This window comes from Rousettus aegyptiacus, unplaced genomic scaffold, assembly GCF_014176215.1.
Source record: "Rousettus aegyptiacus isolate mRouAeg1 unplaced genomic scaffold, mRouAeg1.p scaffold_m13_p_1, whole genome shotgun sequence".
Taxonomy (NCBI): domain Eukaryota; kingdom Metazoa; phylum Chordata; class Mammalia; order Chiroptera; family Pteropodidae; genus Rousettus; species Rousettus aegyptiacus.
The window spans coordinates 163769463-163786498 of NW_023416284.1; the positions used below are offsets into that span (position 1 = coordinate 163769463).

The 17036-nt window shown below is 33.0% G+C and overlaps 1 protein-coding gene across 1 annotated transcript in view; it reads left to right on the forward strand.

The window, feature by feature from the left end:
* Positions 1–293: 293 nt before the first annotated feature.
* The window catches only part of PDE7B (phosphodiesterase 7B), a 276538-nt gene continuing 259795 nt past the window's right edge, over positions 294–17036 (forward strand). Inside the window, exon 1 of the mRNA XM_036221959.1 lies at positions 294–712. Within this exon, the coding sequence (XP_036077852.1) occupies positions 692–712 (21 nt within the window). The 5' untranslated portion in view covers positions 294–691. The remainder of the gene's footprint in view (positions 713–17036) is intronic.

Here is a 17036-nt window from a genome sequence, read left to right on the forward strand (position 1 = left end):
TGGAAAAAATATAAATTTTGCTGCTATAATTTAACTCAGAGTTTTTGTCTGTTTCGTGTATGTGTTTTTGATACACCTCTCACCACGAGGTATTTAAATTTTTTTTAAATTTATTCCTGAATATAGAAAATGTTTCTTGAGTTCTCCTGAGAGTGGGGTGCCCACGCTAACCACAGGCACACACACATTCTTCCCATAGTACAGGACTTTAAAATTAATAGCACATGCAGAGGAAAAACTAAACCCTTTGACGTCACTCTTGAAATGAGGAAACATAAACAGAAAAGGCTCCACTCCAGTAAGCTGCCAGAGTTGAAGCCGATTGGTCTCTGCTTTTCCTTGCCTGTGGCAACTGACAGCACCTCCCAGCCTAGCAGGCCGGCTGCCTGCTCCCCCAGCCAGTCGGTGGGTCTGGGCACTGCAGCAGGCTGGGCTCTGTCCCAGCACTTGTCTGGGAGAAAAGTGGTGTACTCGCCCAGAGAGAATCTCTTTTTCCACCTTCCTTCTTTCTCGATCTCTCTGTGTGCTTTTGCGTTTCTTTCTTTCTTTTTTTTTTTTTTTTTTCTTACTTAATTATATTCCTAATCCTGGATGAAGTTGCTGGATTCTGCAGCACAAGTCTTCATGAACAAGCAGCACCGCTCAGAGATTTCACGGCATTCAAAGGTCACAGAACTGCCACTATGGTTAAATGTCTTGTTTAATGGTTGAGGTAGGTACAACAAATTTAACCGGCAAGCTCATTTTTCTTGAGAGAGCAGAATCACAGAGAGATGGCAGGAGTTTTATTTAAAATGAACCTGTACATATATATTTTTTGGTGTGTGATTGTTACTACAGCAACCAGCTTTTGAATTTCCTTCCTTTTTCTGGGAGAACTGACTAAACATTATCACTTACTCTGAATTAACCATTTCATCCCAAGCAGCCTAATGAGACTCGGGCATTTCCACAGCACTTTGAGTCCCAACTGAAGAGTGCTGCGTTCTTTCTTTCTTCTTTTTCTTCTTCTTCTTCTTTTTAAATGAATGCAATATTTCTTCTCCAATGTAAATCTTAGAGTTGGGTCATTTTCCTTTTTGGTGGGACAAGATTGGAAAATATTGGTAAAGAGATGGGTGAGGGTTGCGGAAGAGGGGGAAAGAAAATCACTGTTTTTCTAGAGTTTGTCATGTTGGTTGATAACAGACTTATCTGAAGAAATTAGTAGGAAGAGAGGAAGAAGCTGGTAATGAGAATGAAGGTAGAAAAACCGATAGCGGTGTGTTAGAAAAATGAATTCTTAAGGAAAATGCACTTTACCACCTTGTTGCATTTTTTAAAAAATGTTGTGCATGTAGAAGTCAATAGGGAAGATGTAGGCACTGATCAGTGATTTAGATCTTATTATTTATAAAGGAAAATAAAAAGTTCTTTATTAGCACTGCAAATTTGCTAATTATATTTTCTTACAATAGTTGAAAGCAGAGTGAGATATTTAATTAGGGACTTAAGTGATTGAGCCTGGGGACTAATTAATCATTTATAGATTCATGTGCTCTAGCCAGACTGACTATTAAAATGTTAGAGTAAATCTCTGCACCGGAAGGTAGGCATATGCATTCATATACAATAAACACACTAACTGCTGCAGGAAGCAGGGCAACGAAACACAAGGCTTATGTTGTTTCCAGTGTCACATTATTAATATGTGTTGAGGGGGACCCCTGCTTAAAAGCATTCCGGAGTCGATTTTTGTAAACGCAATTCAAGTAATATATGGTTGACATGGATTTCCTTATTACCATTCTCGAAGTTATGCAATGGCAAGTAAGACAGGATTATTTGACACTGTTACTGTTTCCAAAATTTCTTACTTGAATTTTTTAAAGGTTTCTGTTTTCAACGTCGAGAAACAGAAAATTTTAAAAACTGGGTCATATAGCAGCAATATTAAGCAAGATATCAAACAATGCATTTCAAAGGGTTAACAAAATTAACTGCATAAGACTGTAATGTAACAAATTAAGAACTGCAAAAATATTAGCTCTGAAATGCAGAGGATGTGCTGTGAATGGACAATTGCTTTTCTGCAGCGCCTAGTTGGAAAACAAGGACTTTGTGTGTTGCAAATGCCTAACTGCAGCTCCTCCATTTCCTCTGCTTTATCTTTTATTATTGACTGGTGAAACAAAGACGGGTGTCAGTAGTTTCTTCTTGATTGACAATTTCTCTAATAAAATGAAGTTGCTTTTTGTCTCAACTAGAAGCCCAGCGTTAACTAGTTTCAACTCCAAAGCCCGTATCCTCGTTATAAGGATTTTTACCTGACACTGTAAGCTGTCCTATTTGAGTATACTGACTCAATTGAACAACATGAGACATCAGTGGTTGACAATGTGTCAGCAAATTAGCTGAAACTCTTTTTTGAATTAAGTTACTTAGGGCAAGGGCAGAAAATCCAAGATATGTCAGGAATAGACATCAATTTAGGGAACATGATTGTACCAGTACATCTTTTAATGCCTTACACAGTGTTCAGCACAAAGCTACCCATTGTCAGCTCTCAATAAGTGCCTAGTTAAAATGTCACTTAGAATTTACTACCCTTCATATACTGTAAATTGTTGAAATGATTTTCAAATATAGCATATTTGACTGTCTTTGAAAAATGTTAGTCCAGCCTAAAATATAATCTAGAAATCAACACATCAATGGTAGAAAGGAGGGCATTCCCAATATTGACTTGCATTATTTCCAACCAAAGGCTTTTTACTCCAAACAGATGCAAAAGTATGATGACCAAGTTTTCCCAAGGTGGGAATGTAACACCTGAAAATTAGTCATCCAGAATCAATTTGTGTTTAGACAAGCTCAAATCACAGGGGAATCTGCTTGCCAACTCACAGAACATGGTATTGGAAGAAGTTTTTTAGGTGATAAATTAATCCCAAGCAAGACTAAAAGAGCTTCACTATAATAAAGGGAACCGTCAAAATTAAGAATCAGAATAGACCAGAATATCTCAATACAAAAGCTAATGATATTCTATGTAATTCAACTCACAATGACTTCTAGGGGATAACATATTGGGAGACTCTGAATGTACAGAAATTCTTACCCAAAGAATCCACTATCCCATGGATTCAGCTCATGTATCCCAAAGAAGTCTACAAGCAAGTAGAATCTCTCTTCTGGGAGGCACATTGGGCTGACGAAGAAGGGGTTTAGCTTTCAGAAATGCCATGAGACCCTCTATATCAACGCCTCCCTATGGTGATATCTCTATTTCACCTAAGAACACACCTTGGAGAGTACTTCCATCATTCCTGTGGGAACAGCCTTGGGGTCAGTATAAGCATCCTAGATGGCTTTGCCAACAGGCTAATTTTGACTCTCTAGATAATTCCTACTTGGTGAATTTGCTATCTTTAAAGTAGTTAATATGGAAATTTAGGGCAGAGAAGGGAAAAAGGGATGAGAATCCAAACTGAGTAACTGAATATCTGCTGTGTACCAGACATTGTTAGAGATTTGAATACACAGAGCGAAATGTGTCAAAATTCTAGTGCTAGTGCAATATCAAGGTGTTTATAGTTTCCTAAGAATCATGTTTCTAGATGAGTTAATTTGTATTTTGAAAGTGACTGAAAGGAACACATTAAAAACAAAAACAAAAACAAAAAAAAGAGCCAAGAGAGACAGGATGGGGTAGCCATCCTCATTCAGGCTCTAACTAGTTGGATGACTGACTCTGAGCCACTTAACTTCAGTTTCACCATTTGTAAAACAAACTGGTTGTGTTGGGTTATTTCCAGCAATCTTTTTTAGATCAAACTTTTTATAGTATTCTTACCTTCAACTGGGAGTTCTTTAAAAATTCCATTTATAGATAAATATGAAAGTGTCAAACCTGTATTCAAAAACATTACTTTATGCTTTCAACATGTGAAGGACTATCTATACCTGTTGATGTGAAATGAATAAAAAGATAGCGAAGAGATGATTCTCACCTCCAATAAACTTATATTCTAATTGAACATATAAACAAATAGTGGAGTCTTTGCAGACAAATGGAAAAACAAAGGAGAGTTTGGAAGGGAGGTCCTAATGAAAAAAATGAAATAGAAAAGGCGACTTTATACAAACTGAAATTCAAGAAAAACTAAATTTTCTATCTATTTATTTATTTCTATTAGTGTGAGCTTTAATGTGATCAGTTGAAGACATTGCCATTCTTTTGAAATAATATATTTGTGATGGTTTTCTTAAAAATATAAATTGGTTGGTTGATTAAGTTACTGTACAGGCCTGGGAGGGTGAACTAAATCACTGCATTGGTATCATCTCTATCATCACTTGAACTTGAAACCACTAGGAGTTATGGAAAGTAGGAGTCCTTTGAGAACTTTGACAGCAGCTCCAGATGCCAGCAGCCATTGCATACAAATAAGAAAGGTTCACAAAATGTGATGGGCTTGAAAGTTGGTGCAGCGTGGTGTCATGAGAAATGCCCTTGGTATCAGGAAACCTCACATAGTAGCCCAGAACTTCCAGAGATCACCTGTGTGAATTAAGGCAAATTTCTTAAACTTCAGTGGCCTCAGTTTCATCATCATTAAAGCGAGTCTGTTAGAACACTTCTAGGATGCCTTTCTCCTTTCCCAATTTTGTGTTTTACCCTGACAAAATTAATGTTGATGCATTAGCATTAATTTGTTTTCATTCTTCCATGTCTCCCAACCTTTATTTCTACCACTTTCTTTTATAGTTCGCTTTTACTCAATTGTTTAGATTTATATAATTTTACCTCCAAAATACTCTTATTGCTCTACAAAAACAAAACGAGGCTCTAGGTTTTGGAGTATTTTTTCCTAGGAGGATGATTACTCTCCATAGAAGGTCACCTATCTTTGCCCAATTTCTCTCCTCCTATGCTGATGTGCTTCTCCATGGCAGTAAAGGGACATACTTTATGTTCATTGTAGCTGGGGACTTTAATGTTACATGGCAAGTATCTTCTTCCTAAGTGCCAATCACTGTCCTAAATTTTCTATATTATTTCACTTAATATCTCCTCAATTCCAATTCTGGTCTCTTTAGAGAGTAACTGAAAACATGTTGATAACTAAGTTGGAGGAAGCCTCAGAAGAAAAATTTTTGGTGAATTGGTTGTCCATTGAGTATCTGCTCTGAGACTTTGTCCCAATGGTACAGGGTGGATGCTTCATCTTCCTGGTAGGATTTAATATAATTCAGTTACCCTAATCCAGACATTGGTGGGATCCAAATAGACCAGAGCATTCCTGCTGGCATCTCTTCTGGGTAAAGTTTCATAGTTAACAGCTCAAGCATGGAAAACAGAGAGCAGGATTTGTAGTTCATGGTAAACTTAAAAATAACATGACACAAAAACACAGAAATCAATTAAAACAATGTATAATTCTTAATATACTAATGTATAAATACCCCAATATTTGAAAATCTAAATCCTTGCATGAATGCTTTAATACATTTTTATTCACATATCGTGTAGAAATATGAAAATAATAGCCTCAGCCAATATACCAGTACAAAAGAGTTTATGTCATACATTTAACCTTCCTTCCTTCCTTCCTCCCTCCCTCCCTTCCTTCCTGTCACCCTCCTTTCCTTGGTCCCTTCTTCCCTCTCTCTCTTTTCTCCCTTTCTTGCCTTTGTAATGGAAAGATGGAAAAAATTAAGATTGGAAATGAGATTTTGATGGAGTTTCCTTTTGTGAAATGCTTTTGAGTAATGCTTGTCTTAGTTTTTCTTTTCAGTTGGTTAGTAAATTTGCATAAAATTTCTCACTGAAATCCCTGGTCGGATTGTATTCTTACTAATACCATTTGTATTTTACATTTTCACAATTAACATATAAATAAGAAATATATAAAATACCCTTTTTAGATGATGTGAATCGTCCTTACTTGCCCACTGTCCCAGACATACAAAAGTAGGATCCCGTTCAAAAAAATGGTTTATATGACTTAAGTATACTGAAGGACATGTGTAAGTTTCAAGTTCTAAGACCATTCATTCCTTTATCTCCTGGGATAGGAGATGGGGTCCAGGGCTACTCTGTTGTGAGGGATGTTTCCATGGGTCCAGGTGTAGACAGAAGGAGGTTGACATATGCCTGGATTGGTCAATACCAAATAGTTGATGTTTTACATATTATTTTGACCCTAGTAAATCTTAGTCTAAGAACATATCAAATTTTGTTCATTTTTGCACTGTTTATAATATAAAAAATCAGAAACTCTCTGAACTCAGTAATAAGTGAGTTGTTAAATACATTATTTTAAATCCATATAATAGGATATCATATAGTTATTTAAAACACTGAAGTAGAACTACATGCACAAGTCTGGAATGATTTTCAAGATGTATTAAGTGGAAAAAAAGGTACATCGATGTCTGTATGACTGCATATACACTTTCATACATAATGAGAAAAGTTCTGGAAATTCAAATAAAAAAACTTAACAATGGCTGCCTCTGGGAGGAGAACTTTGAGTATGGGACGGGAAAAGACTACTATACATGTATATACCTTATAATTGTTCAACTTTTCTCCGCATAAAATTATATTTACAATGGAGAAAATTAAAGATATTATTATTGTATGATATTTAAAGTTGAGATAAAAATTAAAAAGTAGAGGAAGAAACAAGTCTATTTTGTTTTTAAATTGCTTCATTAGCTTCTTCCTTCAATCCTATTGAAATTCTCCCTCATGCCTTTGACACAGCTAAGAAACACAGCTTGACCTGGAATTAAGAGTTCTGGAAGTGAGGAGATATACAGCTCCTCACTCCTGCTTGAGTAACTTTGGGCCAACTGTACAAAATGAGAGACTTAATTAAGCTCCAAGTTCCCTCCAGCTTTCGTATGTGTCTAAGAACACTTTTTGGTCTATTTATGTCTAACTATTTGAGTTCTTTCTCCATAACTGAATGTATATCTTTCACTATACATATTTTATTGGTTTGAACATTTAAACTAAATTTTCTGTTTTAGAATTGGTCGGTTTGATTTAATTTTTTAATTAATTAAATATACGAAATTTATAATTGTCCAAATAGTGTTTGGGAAACCACATATCATAGACTTTTAAAATTAAAACGTACTATACTATCAGTTATTCACAAACAACAAAGAAAACTGTTTGTATCAAAATATATAGTTTATACAGTAATACAAGAAGCTAATGCTTCAGTTCGAATATGATTTATACATTTCTTGGTTTTCCAGGAGAAAAAAAAAAAAAGACTCTCATTTCCCTTCCTCATGATGCCACTCGCCAGCTGCGTCCAGTCAGATGAAAGAACTCAGTCATTCACAAAAGTATAGAAGCATTCTCATGAAGGAGATGCTGCAGTAATACAGAGGTCTCAAGAATGCCTTGATTTAGAAAAGGTCATTAAATTTAAGAAAAAAGTGGGGTTTTTTTCCCCCCTGTGATAGAGATATAGTATTTTTCCATGTCTTTGAGACTAGTATTCTTTGTTTTTTCAATTAAATGAAAGCTTTTTTTTCAATTTGGTTTTTAGTTTGATTTGAAAAATGTTAAGTATTAGTCATTTTAATTATCTAGTGATTTTTATTTTTTATTTTTCTAGACCTTTATTATTGTTTGGAGTAAAGAATAATATTTAAGTTAAAATAAGACAAAAAGGATTTGTGTGACAGCAGTTTTAAATGACCAAAACTGACATTCTAAACTTTTCACTATAAATCATTTAATTATTTTAAGAGATCATTAATTGTTTTTTTAAAAAAATTCAATGGCTTATTAATAAAAAAATTGAGAAATATTGTCCTTTTTTTTTTTTTTCATTAATACATTGTTCTCAAATGCCCAGAGGAATTTAGGGCAAGGTCCTTGAAGACGAATGTATACAAAAGCTTTTAATGTGCTATTTATGTCAACAAAAAAAAAATCCCCAAATAATGAATTGAAAAACGTAGCCTAATTGAAATGTCTTCTTTAATGTAAAAAGTTTAAAAATAAACAAATCAAATGCATTTATTGAATTAAATGGCAATAATATTATATAATTTTTAAAAATCCAGTTTGTATATTTTACCTGGAGAGAGAGAAGGGAAAACAGGAAGAGAAAAATGAGGATCAAACTTTTTTTAAGGCGCACTGAACTGTAACCTAAAGCCCTGAGTGCATATTCCAGGGACTAGTCTAGTCTAGATAATATTTTCAGCAAATTATGTAGTGTTTTTGACTTTAAAGTCTCACAAATGACAAGTCACTGCATTCTCTGACTATTTCTGCTAAGAAAGGATTAGTTATGCCCATTTCAATGGCAAGGAAATTGAGGTTCACAGAAGTTACCACTAATTAAACCCCTACTTTTTTATGACAATTTTAATTGTTTTTATATGTTTGAAATGTGTTATATTTAGAATTCATCTTTAATCACTCAAAAGATATTAGTAGAAAACATTTTTAATTATTGACATAAGCATAAAAGTATCAGTTTCTAAATGTTAAAGCAATCTACTCAATATGTATACACAGGCGTTCCAATATAGAGAGGAACAACATTGCTTCATTTTAAGTTCATTTACAGTGGATGAATCTGACATTTTAAACTTCAGAAGTTTTGCTTTGAGAAGCATTATAGTGAGCAGAACCTGACACCATCCACTGTGCTTCAGCCTTACGATCCTGAGCAAGTTATTTAATCTCTCTGGGCTTCTCTCTACTCATTTATGGGATGAAGGTGCTTATAGGATCTGCCTCATTAGATAGTTGAGAGAAATGAATGAGTTTTATTTGTAAAGTGCTTAGAACAGTGGATGAAAGAGAGTAAGTATCATGTGTGTATCAACTAGTGCTATTTACAAGTTATAAAAATTGTTTTAACTATTTTGCATATAGTGCTGTTGGGTGTTTTAAACATTTAAGAGAAATAATGTTTTGAATTTTATTTTTAACTTTCTATATTAAACTATAGCACACATACAGAAAATACTCAACATACAAAAATGTACCGAACAGTTCACGTATTGTAAGTGAACCTCTGTTGTAGCCATTACCCAAGCCAACAAATAGAACATTATTACATTTTTGCCACCTCAGAAATCCCATCATGCCTCCTTTATTCTTCGATTCACCACTGTATCATGAGACTCATTAGATTGTATATTTTCATTATTATTTAGTGTTTAGTTATCTGAATATGCAACAATTTATTCACCCGTTCTACTGTGGAAAAACATTTGAGTTGTGTCTAGTTTTTAATATTATGAATAATACTGGCCTGAGTATTCTTGTCTTTTGTTGCGTATGTACATAGATTTCTGTTGTGCATACCTAGGAATTAGTTGCTGGGCCACAGGGAATGTTTATGTTCAACTTTAGTAGAAAATTCAAAATTGCTCAAAGTGGTTAAAATAATTTACAGTCCCACCAATAATGTACAATAGTTCACTTCCTCATTAACCTTATGTATTAGCATTTCTGGTAGGTGTGTAGTGACAGCATATTGTGGTTTTAATTTGCATTTTCTTGGCTACTAATGAGTTTGAGTACCTTTTCATATGCATACTGACCATGTAAATATCTGTTGCTGAGTGCTAATCAAGTCATTTACATATTAATTTATAGGAATTTTTATGTGTGCTACCTTTGTTATATATATGGTACAAATATTTTCTCCCATTGGTAAAATCTAATTTTTCCTTCTTCAAAGAAAAAAATTATTCTTGGTTCTTGACATTTTTATATAAGTTTTAGAATTAATTTAAGATTCCTCCCTAAAAAAAAATTCTTGTGATTTAAATCAATTTGGGAAGATTGACATCTTTCCTGAGTCTTCCAATTCATGAACATAGTACATCTTTGGATTTATTTAAGTCTTTGTTAATTTCTCTCAATAATATCTTCTAGCTTGCTTTGTGGTCATTTTACACATTTCTTGCTGGATATTACTATTAAGCACTTAGCAATTTTAAGCTATTCTAAATGGTATCTCTTTAGTTTCAATTTTAACTTTGTATTACTGGTACATAGTAAAACTGTTTTTGTATTTTGACTTATTATTAGTGACCCATTTATGAATTCTAATATTCTATTTGTAGGATCTTTTGATTCTCTACGTAGGTAATCATGCTATCCGAGAATATTGTCAGTTAGATGTCTTTTTTTTCAATACAGATAACTTTGTCTTGTTCTGGCTAGGATTATCAGTACATTGTTGAAGAGGTAAAAGTAGGTCACACAATATTGTTTTCAGTCTCAGAAGGAAAGCTTTCAGCATTCTGCCATTCGGTATGATATTCTACATAATAGTTGGAAGTTTTTTTTATTCCTAGTTTGCTAGAAGTTTTTAGCATGAGTAAATATTTGATTTATCATACGTTCTTTCTGATACCTATTATGATTTTTCTCTATTATTCTATTGTGGTGGTGATTGATTTTAGAATATCAAATCAAACTTAAACTCTTAGACTAATCCAAATTTGATCGTGACATGTTATGTTTTTACTTTTAATCCCTTATTATTTTGTTTCTATATTGCTAATAATTTTTAGGATTTTGAAAATATGTTGATGAAACAGGTTAGGCTAAAATTATCCTCTCTAGTAACAACATTATCAGGATTCATTTTAGGGGAATTTATATAAATCCATGTTTTTTCTTTCTTAAATATTTGTTAGAAATTATAAACAAATTCATCTGGTCTTGGAACATTTTGTGGGCAAGTTTTTAGTTATAGTTTTAATTCCACTAATTTTTATGAGCTATTCTTATTTTCTATTTTTATTTTCAGTTTTGTTAAGTTCTATGTTTCTATTTTATCTAAATTCTGCAATTTATTACCATGAAGTTGTCCATAATAGTCTATTTTAATTTAGTTTCACCTTTTATTTTTGCTATTAGCTTATTGTGCCATTTCTCTTTTTGTTTTCAGTTTCGCACAGTTATCAGTTTTATTAGATATTTCAAGTAAATAACATTTGACTTTTTAAATCCTCTTTATGCATACTTGTTGTCTGTTTTAATTAATTTTAGTTCTTTATTATTTCCTCCGTCTTTTGGGTTATTTGCTGAGTTTTCTCCCATATTCTCAAGTTTTGTTGTTGTTGTTGTTGTTTTTCTCGTTATTTTGACGATTTCTGCCCCCATTGTTTACCTTTGGTCTTGGCGTTCTTCCTTTTGGACATTTTCTTTTGACCAATATTTTATTTTTGTTATTCTTTCTTCAACTATATCTAATCTGTTACTTAATCCATTAAATGAGTTCTTAATTTCAGTTATGATACTTTTCAGTTCTCAAATTTCTAGTTTATTTGTGTAGTTTCTAAATCAGTCAAAATTTTCAATCTCATCTGTCATATCCTCGAATATATTAAACATGTAATTTTAAAGTCTTCGTAACTTGGATTTACCTCTTTTGAGTGTCCATATATATTGTCTGCTAGTGTTCTGGGTTGGATCAAATTGTCAACTTTCACACACCTGGTTATTTTTTATGGAGCACTGGACATTGTACATAAAAATTATAGAGATAACTTGAGGCCCAGTGTGATATTATCTTTAATTAGTGTCAAATTGCCAGTGGCATTAATAATTCTGATGGTCTTAATCTGATTTTGTCAACAAAAAATATGAATATACATTATGTGCTTAAAACAGTGGCTAACACATAAGTACTATACAACTATTTTTTTCCTTTCATTGTCTTCCTTAAAGGATGTGAAAAGAGAAAAAAGCAAAAGTATTAAGAATAACATATATGATGTTAAAAGACTCTAGTGTGTGCCAAAAGTAAATTCTCAATTTTTTTTCATTTTGTCTTTCATATCTAAAATAAACTTAAAAATGGGAAGTTGAATTCATCAAAATCATGTACTAAATAGATAAAAATAAGTATATGTTCACCTTCCATATTTCGCTATGGCCATTATAACTATTATGTAAATTTTTTTAAAAAATTATAATCGCATCAATGTAACTAACTTATTTCATAATTATTATTTGCCAATAGCGTTTTGACAAACAATATCATTTTGGGGATATCCTAAAAAGCCACTAGGACAAAAAGCTATTTGTAATAGACAATTTTTCCTCTGTACCCCACGTTTCCAAGCAAGGATACCTACCAAAATATCATTTAATTCTTGATTTATAGCTTTTGTGCATGGAAGCTAATGTTGCCTCATATAGTAGCTAATATATATTAGCTACAATGAGCTATTAGCAACTTTTCTCATTATCCAAATTGCTTCACAGTTTATAGTTCCATACAAGCAAATGAAATTAAAATGATCATCCGCCTGTATGTGTGATAAACACTCAAAGAGGTTTATTATCAGTATACTAGCTGTGCTCTGTGGAATAAGCAAATTAATTATTTAAATAGGTACAAGCAAAACATATCCAGTTGCAAGCTTAGCTATGCTATAGTCAAATTCTGATCACCAGGTTTTTAATGTTCAGTATTTATCTATTGCCTCTGGCAGTTTGTTGGCTTTTCTTAGGTTTTTGTGTTTTCCTAATACTTTATTCAGGCTTTTCCAGTGCTGAGGTATCTTTGGAGCACAGATGAACTTGATGTTATAGCAAATAAATACAAAATATGCTGTCTTTAACTTAGAGTCCAATTGCTAATTACTTATGAGGAATTTACATTTTTAGAGGAGAAATATTAAAGTGAAGAAAATATGCTTGATATATACTGCTGTATTGATTTTCTTTTTAAGATTATATATTTCTAGTTTTTACCTATTGTGTGATCATATTTCTTTTTAAGTTAGAAATTTAAAAATTACAATTTAAGAAGAATCTCAGTTCAATAATTTTCAAATATTTTACTAAATGAATCTTAAAACATATTAAAGACACTAAACGATAAGTTTTTATGAAATATTACTATTTTCAATTGATAACATAACACTTTTTAGGTAATAAAATAAGAAAAATTGACTTAATATTTAAGACAAAATAATAAGGTTTATGTGTCACTCCATGCATTTTTAAACTTAGAAGATATTTTTAGCTTTAGCACATTATACAGTAACAACAAAGAGTTACTACAAACTATTGTGTAGCTACATAGCGGTTATGCAGTTTTTAATTGCCACTTCCTCAAATTCTTGAGAAAAGGTACATGAACTATATTTGTTCTGTTTTTAACGCAACAAATATTTAGTGTTTTTTTCCTTAAAGGAATGCACAAAAGAATACATAAGTGAATTTTTAAGTTAATTAAATGTGTCGAATTTAAATTTTAAAAAATTTACATATGTGGTAATTTTGACCTGTATATAAATTTATTCATGCAATTTTAACCAACAAAATGATTTCAATTATTTTCTAACAGTGAAATGAGCCTAAAATTATGTCATCTATCTCCAAAGAAGTCTGATATCATAGCTTGAGTTAGAGTTTCAAGAAGAACAAGTTTATTAGTTTAGTGAAGGTGAGTTTCGAGGTCCACATAGCTGAGGGTTCTCTGGGTCCTTGTTCTTGTCCTGGGCCATGGTTCCACTGTTTGATGCCGGCATGGCTGTATCAATCCTTTGCTTCTGACCAAGCTAATGGTTAAATATTTCAACTTTTATCGCTTTTGGTGCCTACATTTTATCAAGAGAATGGTCTGACAAATCAATACATGGAGACAATTTTAAAAGAATATTGCTAGTAGGGGCTGTCATTGACACCCAGAATTGTAAAACGGTAGGGCTTCTGAGCTCTTTTGATAGTGCCCAGGCAGCATAGGAACCGTGTTCAGTATTCAATCTAAGTGATTCTTACACATGCTCAGCTGAAATTGAATTTTAAGCCCAACATGTTACATTTTCTCTTGTTTAGTTCTACATATCTTAAATATGCAGGCTCGTTTTTTTTTCTTCACTATGAAAGCCTCAGATAAATAATCAGATGATTCTGATTTTTTCCAATCCAGAAAGTTGTATACATATCTGTGTATCCACATAAATACAGATATAGATACAAAGTAGGCAGATATAAATATTAGGTCAAGCCACTGAAATGAGCAATTTTTTAGCCCAATATCAGTATATCAAATATCAGTAATTTCATATTATTCAATCATGTATATACATATCTATGTGCATATGTGTGTATATGTGTATATACAAGTACACATATAGAAATATCTAGGCAGGTAATAAATCATAAAGCTGTCTTAGAAGGTGGAGGTAACATATTATTTATAAGACGTCATCCTACTGAGATCATAGCTAAAGCCTGCCAACTCCAGAAAAATAAATGCTTTTCACTATGGTGTGTGTGTGTGTGTGTGTGTGTGTGTGTATTTAGGACTCAGTTCGATAGTACGTACTATGTATTATTGTGCATATGTCATTTTAATAAAATAAATTTGAGAATAATTGATGAATTCTAGATCTGGCGCTTGCATCACTGCCTGTACCACTGATGTGATGGGAAAGACTGAGGAAGAATGAAGCTGGTGAAGGGAGTTGCAGGAAGAGGCTAGGAGTTCTATTTAGGACATATTAAGTTTGAGATCAGTATTCAGAGGAGAGATCAGAACCAAACTTAGATCTATCAGTACACGTGCTATTTAAAGCCTTAGCACCGATGAGATCACGTAGAAAGACAATGTAAATAGGAAAAGGGTGGAGGATTAAGCCTTCCACCAGCATCCAGAGGTTGGGAGAAGGAGGAGGAGCCAGGAAATGATTCAAATGTATACGCATCTGGTTTTTCACATGGTGCTGCCTATATTATTGGAGCCTTGCCAGAGCTCATGCTTCAGAAGACTCTATAGACATGAAAGCTTCTTTATACATTCCTAGTAGTGAGGGGCTGAGGCTTCCGGCTTGGATCCTGATGACAGGAATTTTCCATACATACTTGAGAGTAGCACAAAGAAACTGTGATATAAATATGCTGCTCCATGTTTACTCTTAGATGTTTTTAGCACAATCATGGTTATATGTGGTCTCTAATGAGAGCTCAGTTGCTTTAAATTGTGCCATTATTGTATATTTTCCTTCTCTCAAAAGTATGGGCATCTGCAATTTAGAAACACTTCTGCTTTGATACAGAAGTTTAGAACTGGACAAGAATGTTCCATAGACACTGTATTATTTATGACAGTTTGATTTCCAGTCAACTCAAAAGCCTTCGCAGCCCACGAAGATATGAAATCTAAGTGCCAAAAATACATAGACCCCAAACAACATCAGAAACAGCATTTATGAAAATATTTGCTTCGACATCTTAAGATGCCAGGAACATATTTTCTTCTCTCTTTAGGGCCTAGCAAAGTAAGGATGGAGAACTGCCTGTTGTGTAGAATGGTGGGGCAGAGAAAGGTGCTCCTGTGGTCACAGTCACTTACATATGAGATAATGGTTATAGAAAACATAGGCATGTGAATTGAGGAAAAGAATCTTGAGAAAAGATAGGAAACTAGAAATGTAGTTTTGGCTTTAACATTCGCCTGTGCTATGATCTCAAGAAAGTCACTAACTTTTGTGGCTCAGTTTCCATTCATTTTATGTTGGCTAATAATAATCCCTATCAGTGCTGTTAGAAAAGGTTAGTTATATACAAATATATATACACACACATGTGTATGTATGTGTGTGTACATGTAAAATATCTATTCATGCGTTGCAGTATGGGTGATGAAAAGATCTAAGTAACTATTAACTGCTGTTCATCATTGTTGTCTCGTAGCCTCATGCCATCTCTTTCGCTTTTATTTTAATTAATGAACCTTAAGAAAACAAGAATGGCTGAATTTTCGTAATGTCGAATAATGATAACAGAAACGAAACAAAAGAAAACGACGAATTCAAACAATTCAGAATAAGTTCTATTCGTAATAACATTGTGATTATGTCACCTCATTAGCTCTTTATATTTTCCCTCAGCGAGTTGTCAAAAATGATCTAATTTGCTTTTTAAAGGGCTTGAGTGCTGGTAGAAAAGAGTTCAATTGCCTTAGAAAGTTTTATCTTCTGTAAATATAATCAGTAGCTTTCTTATAATTTACCCTCAGAAAGCAATCTAAAATTTCATTACAAATTGTTATTCACTATTTTAGTGCTGCTTTGTAGACTAAGTCGGGAAGAATTCCTGTCTAAGATTTTATAATTTTATCAATGACTTCCCAACAATGACATTGCTTAAATTTTTCTCGTGCAGTATCGTTCACAGCACACTAACACTGCTGTTTTTTTTTAAAGGATACTTTCGATTTTACATTAAGAGCTGCCAAACAAAAATCATACGGAAAGAAACATATATACCATATAATTTACATAGCTTATGATTAATGCAGTCTGTCAAGTGCAAGAGTTCATAGACTATTTAAAAATGAATAGAAATTAGCGGTTTCCTTTTTATTCTGTCTGATTAAAGTTTTTCACTTCGAGATAACACAAGGAAGGAAACCCAATTTCGTGGATCCTCCCTACTTAACAAAATCTCACAAGGCAAATTCATTCTATGTTTGAAGTGGGTCTGTTAGATAAAGACTACTGAGAACTGTGTAAACACATTAATTAAAGTCTACCACAGTAGATTCACCTGTAATCTCACTTTTCTTCCCACTTAATCAACTTTTTGATTAGTTAACACACAAATTGCATTCAGCGCAAGAACTCTGAGCTTTGGAAAATATCTTGAATTAACACTGCACATTTATACATTTCTATTGAGTGGATGTGTTATACTTTTCATTTTCTTGTGTCCAAATCTTTCACTTAAGTTCTGTTTTTGAAACCCTTATCAGCAGATTACAATGATCTTGGATTTAGTGAGGATTTTTCTCAGTTTATATTTTATTCTACAAATAGAAAGTGTTCTATGGAACACAACAATTTTTGTGTCTTGGCGTATTGTCTAATTCATTAGTGTTTTGATCATCGGATTTCAATTAATTTTCTATAATTACTTTTGTATAATGAATTAATTTTACAAGCATGAAAAAAAAATTCACTCTGGTAACAGTCCGTGTACATAGTCACTTTCTAAAACAGAGGTATCTGATTATTGTACTTACATTGAA